Genomic DNA, 24,983 nt, shown 5'->3' with positions numbered 1-24,983 from the left:
TAACTTTTGTAACCTGTGTGATTTTTGGTTGATATTCAGTCTCTCATTTAAAATACATCTATGATAAAACTTATAGACCCTTAATTTCTTTGAAATAGGCAAACATAAAAAAATCTGCAGGGGATCAAATTTCCCCCACTGTATATGTTCATTAAAAAATAAATGTATGCACACATAACTGGAGGAGGGAGGTAAAACATTCTGATCTAGTTGGGGATCGTTGCTTTGCTGAGCCAAAATTGGCTGAACAGGAATATGTTTGCTTTTAACTGTATATTTAGCTGTTTGCCTGACCTTACAGTCTAAAGTCAGTATATATCCTTATCTGTGTTACCTACAAAGATTTACATAACTAAACCCTCATACAGACTGCTAGATATTCTTTTTTCGAATGACCACTTAGTTTGGAGCCGATGTACTAACGAAGCAATGTTGGTACAGCGATCTCTCAGCCAGTGGCGCTGATGGGGATCCAGTCCATTCAGTCATGTCCCGAACGTCCAGCTTCTGTTGGCCGCAGTACACACAAGCTGAATGTCAATAGAAACTGTTCTATGCCGCCCGATATTCGATGTGTGTACTTGGCTTTAAAGGAAGCTACATAGAAGCCAAAATACATAATCTAGTTGGCAGTCTAAAGGATAAGTTCACCTTGACAAAACTTTTTTTTTGCAGGGAATTTTTTTTTTTTTTTTGCATTTTATTGTTTGTTTTGGGAGCCTGAAATGCATTGCACCAGCGATGAGCAGATCACTGATGCCATGCAGGTCTCCTGAACACTGTCTGTGTAAGCTGTCTACCTGTACATTCTATGGGCAGACAGTTTCACACTAATAGGAAGAATCAATGAACTACCACAGCACTCAAACACTGGTAGCTTGTTGAGAACTACAAGCTAATAGCTGCAAATGTTGTCGGTAGTTGTAGTCCACTCGTTCACTGAATGATGTGGCCGGGTAGGAGGAGCACCGTGTGGCTGCGTTTTCTTTAGATTGTGGCAGCGAACTGGGGGAGATAATTACCCACTCGCTGACAATGGGGAGGGGGTGAAGGACGGTAAATTTTGTAGCATGATATGTTGCACGCTCAATTTGGGTGTAACATGTAACAAAAGGTGAGCTTATCCTTTAAAAAATAGTTGAATAGGATTGCTTATTGTTTCATTGGAATGCTTGTTGTAACATAATGGCAGTTGATCATTTTTATTCTTTCTATTTTCTTCATTAAGGAGAGGAAGACTCGTAAATCTACACCAGGGTAAGATTTTAATTTTACATATTGGTTTCATGTGTCCTTGTGTTGGAAATATCCTTCACTTCCTGTCCTGGTGATGATGGTGGTTCAGGGACATGTCTGTAACCCATTCATTAATGGAAATGAGTAAATTGAAATTTTGATGTCAAAATTAACACTGCTACATACATGTACAACTACTCCCTCGACTGAAATCGACCACATAGATATTGTAAACTTTAATTACCAAATCTGACACTTGCCACATATGTCAGGGAAAAACGTACCCATGCAAAAAGGCCAAATAAAGCAGGGTTTGACAAATTTGCTTGGAATCTAGGAGCCAGCTAAAAAAGTTAGGAGCCAGAAAACGCGCCGCGTCCCGCAGTGCTCGCGCGCAGAAGTGAATGCATACGTGAGTAGCGCCCGCATATGTAAACGTGTTCAAACCACACGTGAGGTTTCGACGCGATCGGTAGAGCGAGAGCAATAATTCTAGCCCTAGACCTCCCCTGTAACTCAACCTGCAACCTGTAGAATTTTTTTAAACGTTGCCTATGGAGATTGTAAAGGTAAAAGTTTGTTGCCATTCCACGAGAGGACGCAATTTTGAAGCGTGACATGTTGGGTATTAATTTACTCGGCGTAACATCTTTCACAATATTAAAAAAAATACCAAGAATAGGTAGAATACGTATCGGCCTAAACTGAGGGAAAAAAATGTTTGTTTTTTTTTTTATATTTATTTTTTTGGGGATATTTATTATAGTTAAAAAATATTGCTTTTTTTTTTTTTTTTTTTCAAAATTGTCGCTCTAAAAACCGCAGAGGTGGTCAAATACCACCAAAAGAAAGCTCTATTTGTGGGAAAAAAGACGCCAATTTTGTTTGGGACTCACGTTGCACGACTGCGCAATTGTCAGTTAAAGCGACGCAGTGCCGAATCACAAAAAGGGGCAAGGTCCTTAACCTGCATATTGGTTCGGGTCTTAACCGGCTAACATTCCATTTTGGAATGAATGAACTTTACTAAATGATGACCACATAAACTATTAGAAATTTGTTTGTTCAAGAAAAACAGTCCATCCTACTCCCCCCTTTTTTTTATTTTTTTTTGCTGCGGTTGACCCAATTAGAAAATCTAAAAATTCTAGTAACCTTGGTGAAATGAAACTCAAGCAGTAGGTGCTTTTTCAATGAGTTGTGCCAGTCAAAACTGCATTCAAAGCGGTAGTAAACGGCAGTTGATTGGGAGACTTTCCTTAAAACGAATCCCTCCGGTGCCGTGCTGTCACCGTTGAGAAGGCTGACTTCTTCCCCCCAGTCTTCCTTCAAGGTTCTTGTCCTCCGGCTACATGACCTCCGGCTATGTGTCCTGCGGCACAGGCTCTGAAGGTGTGGAACTGTATGCAGTAACGTCACTGGCTGCATGCACTCTGAATATCTCAGGTAAGCTTTCTATAGGCTTGCCTGTAGCTACAAGTGGTAGAACAGAGTTTACTACTATTTTAAGTGCATGGCAGCGCATCATTTGCTCATGCAGGGGTTCTTCCACATTATACACAAATAAAAATAAGACCATTCCATTCCTACTTTTCCAACTATTCTCACGTCAACTTTTTCTTACGGATTTAAGCTATTCATCCAGTTTGCTGAATAGCTGAATTGCTAAAGCTATTCCAATGCATTTTCTGCAGGAAGTGCATTTTCTAGTTTAAATATTTTTTTCAAAATTTTAGTTTTTGGTCCTGACTGAAATTAAGCAGAGAATGTACAAAACCACTATAAATTCCCTATAGATTTCAACACAGGTTATTGATCTTGCTGGGCATTCATATTTAGTATCATGCATTCCTTTTGCTCCAGGTTTGCCTTGTCCTAAAAGTGTGTGTTTTTGTGTTTTTTATATATATTTTCATATTTTATAGCAAATTTTCCTCTCCACGGGCAGAAAAAAAGAATGCTGAACAAGGTAAGGTTTTTTTTTTTTTTTTTCTATTCCGGTTTTCTGACTTTAGTTTGTTGCACACTGGAAAAATTAGCTAGCTTGTTTCTAGTTGGTGCATCTACCATCTGACCCATGAAATTGTCCTACAAGACATTTAGAAACTGGCGAGCCTTAGATGAATGCGTGGTTCCCTCTGCCCAGTCTGGATAATTTAAAATCCCCCCATTATAACACTTCCCATTCTTGCTGCTAATCCAAATTGTGATAAAAGGTCTGTCTCCCTCTCCTCCCTGTTGGGGAGCCTAGAGCCTACTCCCAGTATTTTCCCTTTTTAGCTTCATCCCTTTGGCACACTTTCCATAAGGGTTCCACCTCCTCCCTAGCTCCCTTATTGATGTCATCTCTCACATTTACTTGTACATTATTCTTGATATATAGTAAGGATGAGCTCAGGCATGTTCACAACCCTCATGTACAGAGCCCACCAGGAAGTCGGCACTGCACAGCGCTAATCGCAAGCAGTTAGACATTTCCCGATCCGCAGCTGCAGAGATCGAGAAATGTCTTGCTGTGCAGTGCCGACTTCTGTCAGGCTCTGCATGTGCGAGTTGCTAACACACCTGAGCTCATCCTTAATATATAGGCATACCCCCCCTCTATCCCAGCGATAAAGGGAATACCCTTGAATGGTTGCCAATCATGAGAGCTGTTGGGCCAGGTATCTGGAATTCCTACAAAATCAAAATCCTCCTCGTTCAACAGTACTACTTCTCCGCCATGCTCCTGGCATTGGTGAACATGCCATGTAGTTTAGTTTTGCATACTGTCCCCTTATTGGGTGTTCCAAGTTTGCAAATAGGACTTGTTACTATACTTACCCGTGGGTTTATGTGCTTTAGACCACCTACCACTAATGCCCCCAATACTACCCTTTGGAATATTTTCATTGCTGACGATCTCGAACCCCCCCAACCACACACAGAATAAGTGTTCTACGAATTGCCAGTGGTACATAATTTAGTGGTTGGGTAACAACGTATTATTGGTCAACAACTTATAATAAAATTGCATCTTGAAGTATCACTACACATTTTTAATCCTTATAAATTCCATCAGGAGACCTATTACTCTGACATTTTGATCCTGTTCTGATCCGTGCTATGGTTGCTGAGCAGAATGGTTGGACAGCTTCTTTGGGTATGCCATAAGGATTTAAAATTCGTAGTGATGCATCTTCATTTATATGCATGCTGTGTTTACCAAGTTGCATTGGTAATGCCAAACATATTCTTGTTAGTAACCAGCTGTTAAGATATTACATTATATAGGTTTGTACCATAAATAAACCTGTTGTGTATATATTTGTAGATGAGGAATGGCCCGGATCAGAAGGTCAATCCACATCATCTGGAACTAGACAATTGGTAAAGAAAAACATTGTAATATTGGTTACTGTTTCGCACTGTATTTTATCCAAAATAACTTTTCTTAAAGCAGGTCACCTTGATAAAAATTTGGAGCGCTTTTACCCCTAGTGCTTGCTTGGTTGATATCCTCCAGCTTGAAAACCTTCATTTCTGTATGAACATAGGATAATGTTTTGCTAATACTATAAATAATAAAGAGTTGTATTCCAGCTGGTTGGGTCTGTAGTACAGATTGGATAGATGGCGTGGAGTGGAGGACCCAACTGTCTTGGTACATATTGACCAGAGGAAGATTAAGCAAGATGATCTTCATAATAGACTTTTAGGAGCTACAATTTAAGCTCAACTCTGAATATATATTTAAGAATACCACTAGTCTGAGATTCATAAAAACTTAGTAGAAGTGCTTTAAGAGGAAGCAGAAGAGGTAGGTTCAACTGCCTGGGTTAGTCAGGACCCTATTTCTTTGCACGGTGCTGTCATTCTAATATTCTTGTCCTAGGGAATTGATGCCACTTGATAGAAAGGAATTGTATTACCTCCCCCCCACCTAGAATCTGATTATGGGGCACTTGCATCTCTAATGGGATTCTGAAGACCATTTCTTTAAAATAACAAATTTGTAAAGCTTTGTGCTTTTAAGGTGGCATTGTGTAATACGCAATACATATCTTAACTTTCAGAGCTCCCAGGGAACAGCAAGTGCAAGGAAAAAGGAGAAATGCCCTATGTGCAAGTTTACTTGATTTGCCAGGATCTATTTGAGGAACAACTTTTCTTTTCTTTTGTTTTTCTTTCTTTCCTGTTTAAATATGTATTTTGTTGAATGTTTATGCAGAGAGCAGAATCCAGACATTGACAGAGAAATGTACACATCTTTAGTTCAGGAAATGCACAGAAGTCAGAAACAAATGGCCACCTCAAACTTATTGGTGACATGGGTGAAGTGATTTCTATGTATAGGTCAGCGAGCTGGGAATGGGTGGGTTTCCAGGCTAAACCTTGGTCTATAGCAGTGATATCCAAACTGTGGCCCTTTGCTTGCCTTTATCTAGCCCTTTGTACACTTTTCCTCCCACTGATGCAAGACACTATTCTACCAACTGACACCAACAATGAGGCATAATTCTTGTTACTGACAATTGGGCACAATTTCTGCAGTTGACACCAATGATGGGCCACTACCCCTTCCACAAACGATGGATTGCTATTCCTCCCCCTAATGCCAATTACCGGACAGTAAACTGGCTGTTTAGAAAAGTTTGGAGACCCCCTGGTCTATAGGATTAGTCTCAGGCCCACAATGTAGCAAGTGAATGAATCTAGGGGGCAAAGGAACAGTTGCAGCAAAAGGTCAGAACAATGGGGGAGAAATGAGGAAGGAGCATTGGCGATTATAAGGAGAAAGTTCATCTCAGTGGTCATCAGGTTAAAGGCTGATGATGCTTTTACGTAAGATAATGGGTATGGGAGGATTGAGGATGAAAGTAGATCTTTTAAATCCCAAAGCTGTTTTTAAAGTGTTTTTTATTCTTTAAGCCTTTTACCACCAGAAATATACCAAGTTATAAGAAGAGAAAGCTGCCTTATGGGTATAGTGCAGTGACCATATGTAAAATCACCCCTTCCTTTTTATCCCCTGACTACTCTAAAACATGAAAATGATATTTCTTTGATTATACTTGGAGTTGCCCTGTTACATTTGATCTTTCACTTTCAACCACTTTTGCTTTAATTCTAGATTTTGATATGTTGCCACTACTCTTGCTGTATTACTTAGAACTTCAACCACTCGCCGACCAGCCACCACAGTTATACTGCGGCAGGGCGGCTCTATTGAGCGAATTGCCATACTGGTACGGCGCATCATGTAATAGATACAGTGGGCGCAGGAACCGATGCGTGCTGCCGCGATGTCCGGCCACTCTCTATCGCTTTACAGAGAGCCAGAATGGCAATCTGCCTGTGTAAACAAAGCAGATCCCTGTTCTGTCAGGTGAGTACAGTGCAATCGTCAGTTCCTAGTGATTAGGAACAGCGATCTCTCTGTACTCGCAGTGAGTTCACTTCCCCCGCACAATTAGAAACTCCTCCCTAGGACACACTTAACCCCTTGTTTGCCTCCTAGTGTTAACCCCTCCCCCGCCCGTGTCATTTATACAGTAATCGGTGCGTTCCCCACCCCCCATCAGCGCTTTTGAGAACTACAAGCCAATGGCTGTTAGTAGTTGTAGTCCATTCATTCACAGAACACTGAATGACTGACGCGGCTGGACAGGCGTAGCCCCGCACAGGTGCATTTTCTTTAAATTGTGGCTGGGGGGGGGGGGGGGGGGGGGGGGGGTTGGTACATTTTTAGCATGTTACAACCTGAACATGGGTGCAACAAAAGGTGAACTTGTCCTTTGAAAAAAGTTTAATAGGAATACTTATTGTTTGCTGTTGCATAGGAATGCTTATTGTAGCGTAATGACACTTGATCATTTTTTAATCTTTCTATTCTCTTCATGCAAGGGGAAGAGGACACGTTCAGCTACTCCACGGTAAGATTTTTAATTTGTGTTTTTTTTTTGTGTCCTCGTTGTTGTGGTAATATTCTTCACTTTCTGTTATGGTGACAGAGTGGTTCAGGGACATAATGTGTTTGTAACCCTCAACAAAAGTAAAAAATGATTTAATATTTTGCCTAGTCATGCAGAAAGCACTTAAAGCGGTTGCAAAGGTACACCCCCCCCCCCCCCCAAATGGCTTCCTTTACCTTATAGCAGTCCTCCTCCACTTATCTCGCGCTTCAATTTTGCTTTTAAATGTCCTTATTCTGAGAAATCCTCACTTCCTGTTCTTCTGTAACTCCACACAGTAATGCAAGGCTTTCTCCCGCTCCCCTGGAATACAGGAGAGTCGGGACGTTCTCTACGTTGCAGATAAAGGAGCTGTGTGGAAAAAGAAGGAATAAACTGCGCAAATGTGAACAAAACCGTGTGTATAAATGTTGCTAATGGAGCAAATATAAAGCTGCGACTTGCTGTGTAACATTAAACAGTGATCAAAAATTGGAAAAGAAAAAATCGCGCTAAACCTCATAAGAAAATATGTGCATAAATAAACCAATGAAGACAATTAATATAATTAACAAAATGAGCAATCCTCATGTGTCAATAAAAAAAAAACCTTATCTGCATCCAAAGAAAAAAAAGTCCATGAATCAAGTGAATGAATAAATGATGAGAAATCACATCTGTGACTAAAGAAAGAAAACAAAATCCTCCTCCACCAACGTAAAAAAGGCCTTAGATGGTATAATCCTAAATATCACAGATGAGAGGCGACAATCCATCCAATGAAAGCCTCCACCGACAGAGCACACAGATCTGCTTACCAGATCCTGATATTCCCTTGTTACAGGGGACCCCAGGTCACATGTAGATGTACACACATTGCTGGGCTTAACTGGATACAAACAGCCTGATATGGATCATAACCTTATTTCAATCCTCCAAAGCAATAGTAACCACGTTTGCATGGATATAGAAAGAGACAAAGGATACCTCGATCGTGTAAAACCTTTTTAAAACTTTAATAAATAACGCACATGCTAAACGCTCACAATTTTACAGTGGATAGGAAGCCTGCACGAAGGGGCATTTGATGACGTGAATTCTCGCGGAACGAGCGGCACATTGGCATTACCCTCCAGAACTGCTCGGATTCCCAAAACGGACGGGTCTGTCTGCATGTATCCGGCCGGGACATCAGACTTCCAAAGGAGCTGTGTGTTAGTGGGCGTCCTGACTCTCCTGTATTGCAGGGGAGCGGGCGAGCACGACACTCCACACCAGGGAGAAAGCCTTGCATTACTGTGTGGAGTTACAGACAGAAGAACAGGAAGTGAGGATTTCTCAGAAGAAATAAGGACATTTAAAAGCAAAATCGAAGGAGGACTGCACTAGGGTAAAGGAAGCTATTTAGGAAAAACAATTTTTACCTTTACAACCCCTTTAAAGGAATTAAACAAGAGTTGCAGGAAGGGTCCTTTTTTTTTTTTTTTTTTTTTTTTTTTTTTTTTCCTCGCTCCGTTATTGTACGGCAGCCTCAGAATTCCTACTACATGGGCATTTTGTAGATGTGCAGTAACTGGTACAACTCCTCCCTATAATGTAACCTGCAGGTATTTATAAATTGATTACCAAACCTGCCACTTACCACATATGTCAGTAAAAGCTTACCCATGCAAAAGGACCAATAAAGACTAGAATAGCGTATATCAGCCGAAGTACAGCACCACATTCCGGATTGAATACAACAAAAAGATTAATGGGACTGTTAGGTCCTGAAACCTGCTAATGGAATAATATGACACAGTGATTTATAAAAATAACTTTAAATACATAAAAATTTATTTATATTGTTTAAGATGTGTAACAAAAAAAAATGAAACTGCAAACTCTGTATAAACCCGTTAACAGGTGAGCAATTTCCTTGATAGTCACAAAAATGTGTAATCCTGAACTATGATAAACACTCGGGACCAATGCCTGAGAAAAGGGAGACAGCCCAATGCGTTTCGCATGATGGCGTCTTCAGGTGTTTTCATTGACATTGAAGTTGGTGCAATAGAATTTATTCAGTAAGTATTTCTGGGAAAACCTCAAGAGGCATTGCATATTTCCACCAGAGCATTGCAGAATGGGTCAAATGTCTGTCTCAATCATGTAGGTCTGATACCAGCCCAAGAAAAGCTGTCCCACAAAGCACATCAGAAATCCTATACACAGGAATTGGTGATTCCAAGCTAAATTGATCAAAGTTCTACCATGCTGCACTGGGAGAAAACTCCACAGAATAGCCACAAATAACTGCAAAGGCAATGAGCAGCTTCCAAATGCTGACATTCGTCACAATTTTTTAAATCTTCACTCGTAGGAGAAAACGTCAAAAAGCCAACCGCAAACAAAAAAAAAATGCTCCCTTCCTGGTGTCACAATAACGGCAACCTTCCCTATGGAAAGCAATCTCCAAATGAGGATCCACCCAGAATAAAGACCTCTTTTATTGATGCTGATGAGTGTGTACATGTGTATACCATCATTCAAGTACACTTGTCTATACATTGGGCTGATAACCTATCCACCAGCTTTATCTTTCTGTAACAATAGTGATTGGTGTAAAAGAAAATGCAACCAGCTGATCCTCATGAGTACTATTGGGTAAGGGGCTAACCACAAACTAGTAGATTTTCAAACAAAAGTTTTTTTAGTTCATTTGACGGCTTGACGAATGTCTTTGGTAGCACTTTGAAATTTTGATTAATCGATTATGAAAATTGTAATCGATTGATTTCATAATCCATTAGTTGTCGATGAATCTATTAGTTGTTTCGGCCCTAGAATGAACTTTACCAAATGAACTACTCAACAGCCACGTTATTAGGTACACCTGTTCATTTGCTTGGTAACACAAACTTCTAATCAGCCAATCATATGGCACCAACTCCATGCATTTTAGGTATCTAGACGTGGAAAAATCAACCTGCTGAAGTTCAAACTGAGCATCAGAAAGCAGATTTAACTGATTTTTGAACATGGCATGGTTTTTGGTGGCAGGATCGTCTGAGTATTGGAAAAACTGCTGATCTACTGGGAATTTCACACACGGCCATCTCTAGGGTTTACAGAGAATTGTTTGAAAAAGAGAAAATATCCAGTGAGCCGCAGTTGTGTGGAGGAAAATGCCTTGTTGATGTCGGAGGTCAAAGGAGAATGGGCAGACTCGTTTGAGACAATAGAAAGGCACAAGTAACTCAAATAACCACTCGTTGCAACTAAAGCAGGCAAAATACCATCTCTAAATGCACAACACATCAAACCTTGTAGCAGATGGGATACAGCAGCAGAAAACCACAGAGTGCCACTCCTGTCGGCTAAGAGCAGGAAACTAAGGCTACCAAAATTGGACAATAGAATGTGGGGGGGGGGGGGTGTAGCCTGGTCTGAGTCTCGATTTCAGCTGCAACATTCAGATAGTAGGGTCAGAATTTGGTGTAAACATGAAAGCATGGATCCATCCTGCCTTGTATCAACGGTTCAGGCTGGTTGTGTAATCGTGTGGAGGATATTTTGTTGGCACACTTTGAGGTCCCTTGGTACCAATTGAGGATCGTTTAAACGCCACAAGTATTGTTGCTGACCATGTCCATCCCTTTATGACTACAGTGTACCCGTCTTCTTCTGATAGCTATTTCCAGCAGGATAATGCACCATGTCACAAAGCTCAAATCATCTCACGACTGGTTTCTTGACCATGACAATGAGGTCACTGTACTCCAATGACCTCCACAGTCACCAGATCTCAATCCAATGGAGCACCTTTGAAATGTGGTGGAAATCATGAATGTGCAGACGACAAATCTGCAGCAACTGCGTGATGCTATCATGTTCAAATAAAGCAAAATCTCAGGAATGTTTCCAACCCCTTGTTGAATCTTTGGCACAAAGAATTAAGGCAGTTCTAACGGGAAAAGTAAGAACAAGTAAGGTGTACCTAATTTAAAGTGGCCTGTGTGTGTGTGTGTATATATGTGTGTGTGTGTATGTATAATATATATATATATATATATATAAAAAATATATATATATATATAAATTTAATTTGAGGGTATTTACAGCCAAATCAGGTGAACAGTGTAGGAATTACGCACAGTTTGTATATGTGCCTCCCACTTTTTAAGGGACTAAAAGTAATGGGACAATTGGCTGCTCAGCTGTTCCATGGCATACAGTTTGGGGGTTCTGAGTAATTTTCTAGCCAAAAAAAAAGATTTTTACATGGAGAGGAGTGCCAGAATAGGCGCGGTATAGAAGTGGTCTAAAAAATGAAATTCAAAATCTTGCTAGGCATTAATATTCAGCATCATGTATTCTTTTTGCTCCAGGTTTGCCTTGTCCTAAAGTGATATTTTATTTACATGGTCCATTTTTAATATTTCATCTTTTATAGTAGCGTTTCCTCTCCACGAGCAAAAAAAAGGAACGCTATACAAGGTAAGGGGTGTTTTTTTTTTTTTTTTATTTATTTTTTCTTCCAGGTCTTCTGACTTTGAAATGTTGCATTCTGGCAAATCGGCTAGAGTTTCCTGCTCTGCTACAGATTTGTTACATAGTTCTTTAGATTTTAAGTAAAACAACGTTTCGACTTCATGTGTGAGATTAACATTTAATTCAGTGATAAAAAGCAGTAGCAGCAGCAGTTATCGTTTCATTGATACAACAAAATGATTCGAAACACGGAATCGGTACATTTCCCTCTCACCGAGCGGTGGTCTGCCTTATTACTTAGGCAGACCACCGTTCTGCCTTTGTCCTGAATGATCGGCAGACCCACTGATTGGTTCCCACTGTGTCCAATTACAGTAAAGCGGGTTGCCGGGGGTGCGCGCCCCAAATGCAGAAGTGTCAGATCACGTAATGGGTACGTGATCTGGCACATTCTGCGGCTGCTCTCTGTGGGGCAGTTGCGAAGCAGTTAAAACCTACTGTATCCCAGCTTATCTTCTATTTAATTTTTTAAAGTGTATTGATGGGTGACTGCATATTGCTCATAAGTGTTCTAGGAATTGCCAGGGGTCCACAATTTCGAGGTTGGTAACAATGTATTGGTGGTCAAAATATTAAATAAAATTTGCATCTTAAAGATGAAGTATCACTACAAATTTGGAATCCTTATGGAATCCCTCCTAGTACATTAGCACTTGATCCTGTTGTGATCTGTGCTATGGTTGCCGAGCAGAATGATTGGACAGCTTCCTGGGGGATATCTTACAGATTTATCATTTTTGTATTGATACTTTAATTTCTATATACGATGTTTTAATTTCTATATACGCGGTTTTTACATAGTTTTATTGGTTACCAGCTGTTAGGATATGGCATTATTTATCTTTGTACTGTAAACAAACATGTTGTACATTCTTGCAGACACGGATAGTTCCGGATCATCAGAACACCCATCCACATCTGGAGCTAGGTCATCGGTAAAGAAAAAATTTGTAATATTGGTCACTGTTTTCTCACCATATGTTATTCAAAAGTATTTTTCTTGGAGAAGCTCCAGCCATTTTTACTATTGGGACACTTGCCTGTCCACGTGCAATGGCACGTATGTATTTGCCGATTGCATCGGCACGTGCAAATACAGGGGATATCTCCTAAACAATTCGGGTTTAGGAGACATACAGGGTAGCTACAGGTCAGCCTTATTATAGGCTTACCTGTAGCCAAAAGTTTGTAAGGGTTTACAACCACTTTAAGAGTATTCTTCTTTGCGCTGTATTGGTGTATGCCAGCTGTAAGGAGGCTAAGAAGTGCCTGTCATGTGGTAAAAACAGCACAGCGGATTATAGAAATAGAGCTACCGAATTTGGACACGGCATATGCCAGCTAATTAAAAAAGTAGACAAAAGCCATTTGTATTGATCCAAACCACCCAGGCTAGTGTGTTGCCATCAGGGAGAAGATATAAGACACTTAAAAAGCACACTAATCGCTTAAAGCAGGCATGTCCAAAGTCCGGCACACGGGCCAATCTTGGCCCGAATTCCTGTTTTGAACAGCCCACCTGGTTCTCTGGACATATCCTTTGTGGCCCCCAACGATCTCCCAACGCCGGGACCACAAAAGATGTACATGCTGGCTGCCTTGGAGGGGACAGGGAGAAGGCGGGACGAGTGCCTTACACACAGGAGTATTTCCTGTTTACACGGCAGCCTCTAATGCAGTGGTTCTCAACCTGGGGGTTTAATAATTATTTGCCAGGGGTCACCATATGTTGGGCTGTTCCTGAAGCCCACACCGCTCTCCCAGCCTTTTTGTGGCTGCCCAGCTGGGATGTTCCTGGAGCACACAGCTGCCCACTCAGCCTCTTCGCAGCCGCCCATTCAGTTCCCCCGCATGGCTAGGGGGGCACAGACTAGAGGTCAGTTGACTGGTGAGGAATGTGAAGTGGGAGGGGCTGGAGGAGACCCCATCTCCTGATTTCGGCAGAGGTGTCACTTTATGAGAAACCGCAAAGTCAGAGACGCAGTGAAACCGGAGACACAGTGAGTAACACTACCTGTAATTATGGTTGCCATTAAAAGCCCCCATTACAGTTCTCGGATCAGCAGATGACCTTGATCAAGAGCACCTAAGTTGGCTGATCAGAACTCATCCCAACTGCCTGCCAGCACTGATCTTCATCCCACCCACCCCCACCAAGGAGTAAGAGATGGAATAAAAATAAAGAATATATGGAAGGGAGAGGAATAAGAGAACAAAAAAGAAGGCTAGATTGGGGGGGGGGGGGGGGAGAAATTAGGATAGAGAGCGATAAAGGGTAAAGCAAGGAGAACAAAAGAGTGGTACATCCTAATATGTACCATAAGGGGTTTTAATACTGTAGGAGTGAAAGGGACTCGGGGAGCGCTAAATGTCCGTGGGTTAGGGGCGCAGATTCCTTGTCTTGCTTTAGGAGCTGACAACCCCACGCTATAAAAATAATTTTACTGTTAGGGGTCCCCACAACTTTGGAAATTTTATCAAGGGGTCACGGCACTAGAAGGTTGAGAACCATTGCTCTAATGGGTCCCGTCTCCGGCGCTGCCATTGGACGACTGTTCTGCCCATCAAAGGAGACAGGACTTTCTATTAAAGAGGCCGCATAGAAAATGGGAGTTTCTCCTGTGTGCGTGTGTGTTTGTGTTTTTTTTTTCTCCCCCAGGTACAGTGTTTTTTAGGACTTTTTTATATAAAATACAAATACAATTTTTATATTTAAATAGATATGTGGGTATGTGCTAGGAGTATGCATGTTTGGGTTTTGTTGAGGTGTTTTATTGCTGCTGTAAAGAGTATCCGGATAAATGTTGTCATATGTATACAATAAGAAAGTCTCTATATCTATAATCTATATCCATCTCTCACACACACACACACACACACACACACACACACACACACATATGATTCCGCACAGGAGGGCCACCCTGTAGCATTCTATATTATATAGGGCTATCCTTAAATGGATAATAATGCCTAATTCAGGCTTCCTGAGGCTGACAACAAATCCCAGATTGTTTCCTCGGCTAAAACTTGAAGAAAGCTGAAGTTTGTAGTTCTGCAAGAAAAGTCAAAGTTTTAGCCCAGGTTCACACTGGGCTGCGGGAGTGAAGCTGTGCGAGTTCAGCTACTTGCACGATTTCACTCCCGCTTGTCGGTCCCAATTTTGGCCACGATTTACAAAGACATCGCAAAAAGTAGTACAGAAACTACTTTTTTAAATCTGTAAAGCGCCGCCCAGATTTAGGACAGTGCCATTGCTGGCAAATGCTGCTGATTTGACATGTCAAATCACACCAGTGTGAACCAGAGCTGAAGGACATTTGCATTACGGTTATCAAATAATTGTGTGCAAGACAATTGTATCCCCATATAAAATTATTTGATTATATTGCTTAAAGAGGAGGTCCAGCCTCCCCATGAAAAATTTGAAGTCCGCCGCTAAAAATACTGTAGCTGCTGACATTTAAAGCCCTTTCACACTGCAAGTGTGGGGGCGTCGGCAGTAAAGCGGCGCTATGTTTTAGCAACAATTTACCGCAGTTTTTGCTGCACTTTTCGGGCACTAGCTTTTAACACCCGCAGACAAAAAAGTTTAAAAGCGCCACTGCCTATTGATTTCAATGGGCAGGGGCGCTTTAGGAGCGGTGTATACACCGTCCCTAAAGCTCCTCAAAGAAGCTGCTTGCAGGATGTTTTTTGACGTCCTGCCAGCACAGCGCTTCAGTTTGAAAGCTCTCTGGCTTTCACAGTGGGATTGCAGATGAGACTTTTTTCAGGCTAAAGCGCCTGAAAAATGCCTCCAGTGTGAAAGGGGTCTTAATATATGGATACTTATCTGTCCAGGAAGCCCGCAATGTCGGCACTGCAGCTGATCTTTGGATCTGCTGTCAGGTGCAGCCGCCGCCATTTCTGTTAAGGGAACCCAGCAGTGAAGCCTTTTCGGCTTCACACCCGGTTTCCTACTGCGCATGCACGAAGCGCGCTGCGCTTTTATAATTGGTGCGGAGGCAGGAGACGGGGGGCCAAACTTCAGAGAGACAAGGCCGTGGGGCCCCATCTCCCTGAAGTGGGGAACGGTACCTGTCAGAAATGGGTACCCATTCCCTCTCCGTCTGATGTGGCACCGGAAGGGGGGGGGGGGGAGTCCGATGAGCGGAATTTCCACTTTTGAGTGAAATTCCACTTTAATACTTTATGTTCTTTAAGGACTACCAGACCACCTATTTCAGCACTTGATAACTGGTGGGGTTTAGTATTTCCACTGAGGGCCTGAAATTAGAATTGTTGAAGACTGGTGAGCTAATGTGGACAGAGTAATAATTCATTCCCTGTGCTGTTGCCCCCTCTTACCTGATAATTTCTGTCCACAGCACTGTTCCCTAGACGTGTACGGACTATGATGACAGATCTGCTGACGCTTGTCCTTTTATTTAGGCATACTTTGTTAGGCTCATTGACAGCATTGTCACAGTTGTCATTGCCAGGTCTCACAAAAAAGGTCACAGCGAGACCCCATCAAAATTTTGCTATGGGGCTTCATGATTTGTAGTCTGTTCTATGCTCTAAACCAGGGGTCTCCAAACTTTCTTAACAAAGGTCTGGTTTGCTGTCCTTCAGACTTTAGGAGGGCCAGACTGGCCATCGGAAGTAGAAAATGTCCCAGCATCGAACAATGCCCTATTATTAGTGTCACTGGGAGGAATTGTGTCCCCTCATTGGTGTCATTGAGAGGAACTGTGCCCCATCATTGAGAGGAATTCTGCCCCATCGTTTGTGTCGGTGAATTAAATAGTGACCCAAGGGCCACCTGCATGTGGCCCTCTGGCCACAGTTTGGAGACCACTACTGTAAACTACAGTTCTGAAAGGACTTCCCATTAAAAAGTATGATAAATAATGCTTGTTCCATGTCTTTTTTAACTGAATGACAGCTAAACTTTTTTTTATTTTTATCCTTTCATCTTTTTGAAGCGGACAAGGAATCGTAACTCTGACCTAGGGTAAGATATTGATTATGCAAAGCATGCCTTTTCTTAGCAATACAGGGTAGCTTTAAAATGAAACCCTTAGTAAGATGCACTTTCTAAGGGTAATGTTTATAACTAGTAATAAGTTGTCCTGCTGTCTGTGTCCATGAACGCAGCAGCAGGACTCAGGAGCGTGCCCGCATGTGTGCTTCCATGGAGAGTGGCTCTTCGTGGGGGCACACGATGAAGAGGAGGAGCCAGGAGTGCCGCCGAGGGACTCCAGTAAAGGAGGGGCCGCTCTGTGCAAAGCCCTTACACAGAGCAGGTAAGTATAGCATGTTTGTTATTTGGGGGGGAAAAAAAACACAAACCTTTACAATCACTTTAATGACTTGAAAGAGCTTCTAAAGGGTCACATATGGAAACTTTTGAGCACCAACATTTTGTTGCTTCACTGGCATGTGCAGTTTTAAAACTTGACACGTTGGGTATTTGTTGCCAATTTTTTAGTTTTTTAGTTTTTTTTTTGTTTTTTTGTTTTTTTTTTCATGTGTATGTACAATTTGTGCTCATAGGTTTTCTTGGCCATTTTTTTTTTAGAGAATATAAATAACTACACAAACGCACAACACACAAACTTTTCTTTCACTCAAGGTTGGTGTTTGGCTGAAGCCATTATCAATCAACTGTGCTTACTCCTTTTTTTTTTAAAACCTAATCGCAACAGAAACTACCCAAAGGATCCTGATCAAAAGTTTACATACACCAGTTCTTAATACAGTGTATTGCCCTGTTTAACATCGACAGCTTGAAGTATTTGTGGATGAGGCTCTTTGTCTTCTCAGATGGTAAAGCTGCCCACACCTCTTGGCAAAATGCCTCCAGTTCCTGTAAATTCTTGGGCTCTCTTACATGAACTGCATGTTTGAGATCTCCCCAGAGTGGTCAATGATATTGAGGTCAGGAGACTGAGATGGCCACTCCAGAACCTTCACTTTATTCTGCTGTAGCCAATGACAGGTTGACTTGGCCTTGTGTTTTGGATCATTGTCATGTTGGAATGTCCAAGTACGTCCCATGCGTACGTCCCATGGCTGATGAAGGCAAATGTTCCTCCAGTATTTTTTGATAACGTACTTCATTCATCTTGTCAACAATTTTGACCAAATATCATGTGCCTTTGTAGCTCACACCCCTCCAAAACATCAGCGATCCACCTCCGTACCTTTTAATCATAGGCCTTTTTGAATCCCCTCCAGATGTAGCGTTTATGGTTGTGGCCAAAAATCTCAATTTTGGTCTCATCACTCCAAATGACTTTGTGCTAGAAGGTTTAAGGCTTGTCTCTTCTGTGCTGTTTGGCTTATTGTAAGCAGGATAATTTGTGGCATTTGCATAGTAATGGCTTTCTTCTGGCGACTCGACCATGCCGCCCATCTTTCTTCAGGTGCCTTCTTACTGTGCGTCTTGAAACAGCCACGCCACATGTTTTCAGAGTATCCTGTATTTCACCTGAAGTTATTTGTGGGTTTCTCTGCATCCCGAACAATTTTCCTGGCAGTTGTGGCTGAAATTTTAGTTTGGTCTACCTGGCCGTGGTTTGCTTTCAACAGAACCCCTAATTTTCACTTTCTTGAGTAGTTTGAACACTACTGATTGGCATTCTCAATTCCTAGGATATCATATACATTTTTTTTTATCCCTTTCCTGTTGTATACAGTTCAACTACCTTTTCCCACAGATCCTTTTGAGAATTATTTTGCTTTCCCCATGACTCAGAATCCAGAAATGTCAGTGCAGCACTGGGTGAAAGATGCAAGGGTCTGTCAGGAGTCCAGAAACTCATTGACCTTTTGTACACACAGTAATTACAAGCAAACGGATCACAGGTGAGGATGGTTACTTTTAATAGCCATTCAAACCTCTTTGTGTTAACATGCACACAAGTTATCAGGCCAAAATCACCAGGGTATGTAAACTTTTTGATCAGGGTCTTTTGGGTAGTTTCTGTTGTGGTGCTTTAAAGAGTAAACGCAGTTGATTGATGATAAATGGCTTCAGCCAAACACTAACCATGAGTGAAAAGTTTTTGTGTTATTCATATTCTCTGAAAAATGGCCAAGAAATCATAAATTCGGCCAGGGTATGTAAACTTATGAACACAAGTGTGTGTGTTTGTGTACGTACGCGCATACATGCATACAATATTACAATACACACACTAACTGGGGGTTTAAAATGACCTTTGGGCCTAACATTATTTTTTAACAAGTGTGCAGAAAACACAAAAGCGGCTCTGGCAGAAAAAGGGTACTGCAACACAGTCTGGGGTTTTCACTCAATACAAAAATGAAACAATGGCTACAGCTTTGATCAGTCTCCTAACTAATAAACAGGAAACTACACATGGGCAGAGCAACATACAAAACAATATGAGGTCCCTGGCACACTTTCAAGCTAGCCAGCACAAAAAAAAAAAAAAAAACTTGCTAAACTGTTAGAACTACTCCCAGGTTAAAATAGTTTTTTGTTGCATACATTTAGAAACCCATGTAAAGCCAAACTTGATGCATCAAGGTACCTGTGCAAAGCATGTTGCCCAACTATGAGTCCTCAGGTATGGGACATATATTATTTATTACAGGAACTTGTATAGCACCATCATTTTACACAGCGTTTTACACATACTGTAAGGGAAATAATTATTTAATGCCCTGCAGATTGTTGGGTTCTATCATTTTTATCATAGACTTATTTTAAATGATAAAGGGCGGATATCATTCAAAAATCCAGGAAAGACACATGATGCAACCATTATCAATTGGGTTGCAGTTCAGTGAGTAAAATAAGTATTTAATCCCCAAGCAAAACATGACTTGGTACTTGGTGGAGAAACACTTGTTGCAAAGCACAGAGGTAAAATGTTTCTTGTAGTTGGTGACCAGGTTTGCACACATCTCAGGAGGGATTTTGGTCCACTCTTCTTCTTTTCAGGTATTCTCTAAAGCCTTAAGCTTCTTGGCTGTCACTTGGCAATACAAAGTTTTTTTTTTTGTTTTGTTTTTTTAGCTCCCCCAATACATTTCCTATAGGAGTAAGGTCTGGAGTGGAGACTGGCTAGGCCACTCCATGACCTTGATGTTGCTTCTTCTTGAGCCACTCCTTTGTTGCCTTGGCGGTATGGGTTTGGTCATTGTCAGGTTGGAAGACCCATCTTCAGTGTTCTGGCTGAGGGAAGAAGGTTCTCATCCAAGATTTTTCAATACATGCGGCAAAGTCGGCCTGTACCTTTTGGCAGAGAAACCGCCCCAAAGCATAATGTTTCTACCTTTTGTGCTTGACCGTAGGGATGGTGTTCTTGGTCTGTCTTCCTTTCTGCATGCAAACTCCATGCAGGTAGTGTGGTTGGGATTCCAACCCAGCCCTAGTGCTGCTAGGCGGAAGTGCTAACCACTTGGCCTCTGTTTCCCAAACAAACACATGTTCCCCATTGCGGCAACAAGGCTAGCTTCAGAATAAAAAAAGAACGCTAGTACAGTTAATGGTAAGCAGCTATATATATTCAGATCTGCGTCAATGTTTTGTTTCATTATTTTTTATAGTGACTATTCCCCTAAAAAGACAAGCGATGCAGAAGGTACGTGGTGTGTGTGTGTGTGTGTGTGGTTTTTTTTTTATTTTTTTTTGGTATATTTCTTTTGTTTTATTATACAGAATGTATTAAATACTAACAACAATGATCTGTTACATTTATGTGAAAATAAATGAGCCTCTGTTTTCATAGACCGGTTTTAATGACATCTGGCTGAGTGACTTCATATTGGCAATCAATGTTCCAAGCATAGCCAGTGGTCCATAAATTGGTGGTTGAAAAACACTGTGCTAGTGGCAACCTAAATTCCAATTTAACCACTTAAGCCCCGGACCATATTGCTGGTCAAAGACCAGGCCACTTTTTGCGATTCGGCACTGCGTCGCTTTAACTGACAATTGCGCAGTCGGGCGACGTGGCTCCCAAACAAAATTGGCGTCCTTCTTTTCCCCACAAATAGAGCTTTCTTTTGGTGGTATTTGATCACCTCTGCGGTTTATTTTTTGCGCTATAAACAAAAATAGAGACAATTTTGAAAAAAAAATAATATTTTTTACTTTTTGCTATAATAAATATCCCCCAAAATATATCAAAACATATTTTTTCCTCAGTTTAGGCCGATACGTATTTTTCTACATATTTTTCGTAAAAAAAAAAAATCGCACTAAGCTTTTGGTTTGTGCAAAAGTTATAGCGTTTACAAAATAGGGGATAGTTTTATGGCATTTTCATTAATATATATATTTTTTTTATACTAGTAATGGTGGCGAGCAGGCAAGTCAGGACACTCTCTACTTTGCAGATAAAGGAGCTGTGTGTTAGTGGGTGTCCTGACACTTCTGCTCGCCCCTCCCCCCTCAAGAGGCTTTCTCCACACCAGGGAGAAAGCCTTGCATTACTGTGTGTAGTTACAGACAGAAGAACAGGAAGTGAGGATTTCTCAGAAGAAATAAGGACATTTAAAAGCAAAATCGAAGGATGAGGTAAGTGAAGGAGGACTGCACTAAGGTAAAGGAAGCTATTTAGGGAATCTTTTTTTTTTTAATAACCTTTACAACCCCTTTAACCACTTGCCAACTGCCCACAGTAGGTACAGGTAGCCAGCAGGGGCAAGCTGGGTCATATACATTCAAGTCATCCTGCCTTTTCCAAACACAGCGGATTGTGGATCCCGCCTATGCAATCACTTTTACAATGTCAACAAAGCTGATATGAATGAATTTTATGCATGACCGCTGTTTCCTGCATAGTGAGTGAGAAACTTATATAGCGCAACGCCTGCGAACTGAATCGCCTCTGGGCGCTTAGTATCCTTCCCTAGCTGAACTTTTTGCCCTCAGAAGAGATGGGTTTTGATTCTTTTTCTGAAAGCCAGGTAGTTCACCTCCGAATGGAATGCTGGTTGGTAGAGCGTTCCATAGTCTAGGTCCTTGGACTGCAAATCTCCGTTCTCCTTTGGACTTGAATCTGGCTTTGGGTATCTGGAGTAGATTTTGATTGGTGGATCGCAGAATGCGATTGGGGTTGTGAGCTTTTAATTTTTCGCATAGATATTGGGGGGCATTTCCTTGAACACGCATATGTGTCAGACCGAGTGCCTTAAAAGTGATTCTGTCTTTTTTACTGGCAACCAATGAAGGGATCTCAGTGAAGGTGAGATTGATTCCCATGGTTTTTTTCCCCGTCACAAGTCGAGCGGCCGTATTTTGAACGACTTGCAGACGAGTGATTTGGTACTTTGGGAGTCCTAGATGGCATTTGCATAGTCAAGTCTGGAGTTGATAATTGTTCCCACCACGACTGCTATGTCTTAATTTGGGATAAAGGGAGTGAGTCTGCGTAGCAGGCTCAGCAGATGGTGCGATCCGCTGACTACTGACCCTATTTGTGCATCCATTGTCATTTGGGTGTCAAAAGTGACTCAGAGACTTGACTTTGGTGCTAGGGATGATGGTTTGTCCCAGAATGGGCGGGGGTGTCCATGTTGTTGCGGGACGTCTTTCGGTTGGCGTGCAACAGGAGTTGTTCTGTTTTTGAACCGTTGAGTTTAAGATAGCTCTTCGTCATCCAATTTTCTATCCAAGTAAGGCATTTCTCTAGTCTGAGATGGTGATCCTTTTTGTTGCAGATGCGAAAATACAGTTGTGTGTCATCTGCATAAGAGTGGTAAAGTAACTTCTGGTTCCTGATGATTTAAAAAAGAGGGCGGAGATAGATATTGAATAGTACGGGCGACAAGGGGGATCCCTGAGGGACTCCACATGTCACTGTGCGTTTTTCAGAAGGGAAAGGACCAAGTTTCACTATTAGTGATGCTCTGATTGGTCCAGGTACCATGTGATAGATGTGGACCAATCACAGCACCCTGTACCATGTGATTGGCTGTAGCCAATCACAGACCACTAGGTATCACAGCTGTCATGAATGTAACCCATTCATGACATTGAAAACCTACATTGATTGATCATTGTAACAGCAAAGTGTAAAAACAAAAAAATTCCCTTATCACCCCACCCCCAGAGCAGTACAGTGTTTACTAGGGTTGTCCCGATACCGGTATCGGGACCGATACCGAGTATTTGCGGGAGTACTTGTACTCGCGCAAATACCCCCGATACCTAAATAGAATACTCCCCCCCGCCGCATCGCGCCGCCGCATGGGTTAAACGGCGTGAGGGAACATCACAGCTTTCATTTGAATAGCTGTAGTGTTCCCGCGCGTATATACACTCCCCCTTGCTCGGGATTGGATGGGTGATCGTGATCTGTCCAATCCCAAGCAAGGGGGAGTGTCTATACGCGCGGGCAAAACAGCTATTCAAATGAATGCTGCGATTTTTTCCATGCGGCGGCGGCTTTCGGCGGCAAAGGTATGGGGGAAATGGCTGGAGGGACATGGCTGCATATGTGAGGGACATGGCTAGAGGGACATGGCTGCATATGTGAGGGACCTGGCTGCATATGTGAGGGACCTGGCTGCATATGTGAGGGACCTGGCTGCATATGTGAGGGACATGGCTGCATATGTGAGGGACATGGCTAGAGGGACATGGCTGCATATGTGAGGGGCATGGCTAGAGGGACATGGCTGCATATGTGAGGGACATGGCTAGAGGGACATGGCTGCATATTTGGGGGACATGGCTGGGGGGACATGGCTGCATATGTGGGGGGACATGGCTGCATTTGGGGACACATTTTAAAAAAGTATCGGTATTCGGTATCGGCGACTACTTGAAAAAAGTATCGGTACTTGTACTCGGTCCTAAAAAAGTGGTATCGGGACAACCCTAGTGTTTACTATGGTACAAACTGAAAGCAGGTTATGTAAACATGTAGCTCCACATTGCTATGCCAAGGCTAGCTTCAAAATAAAAACAGAACGCTAGTACAGCTAATGGTAAGCTGAAAATTGATAAATAACTCCTGTGTACCAAGTGCAGCTCCAAAATTAGTGAATACTAAGCAATTAATAAAATGTGAAAAGGACACAACAAGTTGGGAGTAAAAGTGCATATAGTGTCTAAATTTATATATACTCAATGTCCATGATATAAAACGGATAGTAATAACATTCTGTAAATAAATATATAACAAAATGAAATTCGGGTCTTCTAATGTTCCCACACCGTGCATCAAACTAAAGTGCTTCACCCGTAGCCACACAAATGCGCTCACCTTAGAGGTGACGTTGCTGGAACTGGCAGCAGAGGAGCAGCCAATACGTTTTGCAGATTGAAAAGGAATTAAAGGGAGTACAAATGCCTTTTGCTTAAAGGGGTTGTAAAGGTAATTTTTTCCCCCTAAACGGCTCCCTTTACCTTAGTGCAGTCCTCCTTCACTTACCCCATCCTTAGATTTTGTTTATAAATGCACTTATTTGATCTGAGAAATTCTCACTTCCTGTTATGTCTGTAACTCCACACAGTTAATGCAAGGCTTTATCCCTGGTGTGGAGAATGCCTCTTGAGGGGGCGAGCAGGAGTGTCAGGACGCCCACTAACACACAGCTCCTTTCTCTATCTGCAAAGTAGAGTGTCCTGCCCCCCCCCCTGCTCGCCCCCTCAAGAGGCTTTTTCTCCACACCAGGGAGAAAGCCTCGCATTACTGTGTGGAGTTAGACAGAAGAACAGGAAGTGAGGATTTCTCAGAAGAAATAAGGACATTTAGCCCTGGTTCACACTGGGCTGTGGGAGTGAAGCCGTGCGAGTTCAGCTGAACTCGCACGATTTCACTCCCGTTTGAGCACCAGGGCAATGGAAACGCCCACAAAATTACCCAATTTTGGAAATAAAACTCCCCAATGTATATTCTATGAGACATAATCCGTCTTTTTGAACACTTCATTTTCTTTCTACATTTTCCAAAAACTTGGGGGGGATGGGGGCACTGCAATTTTTACGGCACCGACGAAGATCCACTGATAGGATGGCATTGATGAGCACTTACTGACGGGCACTAATGGTTCTTCTCCCTTCTCTGCTCACACAATCGGTGTGAGCAGAGGAGAGAACCGGACATGCCGGTTAGTTGACATTGAACACGCCATCATTGGATGGAGCAATCACGTGGTAAAGGGTCGCTGGGATTGTCCTGTACACAGATTCGTGACGTGCCGGGTCCCGAGAACCCAGCAGGCACGGATCACTTGTGTGCACGTGATTTTGGGGGGGATGTAATTTTACGCCCTCCCCAGAATTATCTGACCGTGCTGTAGCCATCA

General features: G+C 42.1%; 1 protein-coding gene across 3 annotated transcripts in view; it reads left to right on the top strand.

The window, feature by feature from the left end:
• LOC120929092 (neurofilament heavy polypeptide-like) overlaps positions 1 to 24,983 on the top strand; it is a 74,511-nt gene that overhangs the window by 27,213 nt on the left and 22,315 nt on the right. For 2 of the 3 annotated variants that reach the window (XM_040340297.1, XM_040340296.1), the window contains exons 9-16: positions 1,229 to 1,257; positions 3,162 to 3,205; positions 4,550 to 4,605; positions 7,123 to 7,151; positions 11,605 to 11,648; positions 12,582 to 12,637; positions 16,673 to 16,701; positions 20,271 to 20,305. In XM_040340297.1, the coding sequence (XP_040196231.1) occupies positions 1,229 to 1,257; positions 3,162 to 3,205; positions 4,550 to 4,605; positions 7,123 to 7,151; positions 11,605 to 11,648; positions 12,582 to 12,637; positions 16,673 to 16,701; positions 20,271 to 20,305 (322 nt within the window). The remainder of the gene's footprint in view (positions 1 to 1,228; positions 1,258 to 3,161; positions 3,206 to 4,549; positions 4,606 to 7,122; positions 7,152 to 11,604; positions 11,649 to 12,581; positions 12,638 to 16,672; positions 16,702 to 20,270; positions 20,306 to 24,983) is intronic. The other variant, XM_040340298.1, reaches the window with a different exon arrangement.

The sequence above is a fragment of the Rana temporaria genome, chromosome 2 (genome assembly GCF_905171775.1).
Source record: "Rana temporaria chromosome 2, aRanTem1.1, whole genome shotgun sequence".
Taxonomy (NCBI): domain Eukaryota; kingdom Metazoa; phylum Chordata; class Amphibia; order Anura; family Ranidae; genus Rana; species Rana temporaria.
The sequence above is the reverse complement of the archived record's forward strand: the minus strand, read 5'-3'. Positions and strand labels throughout refer to the sequence as shown.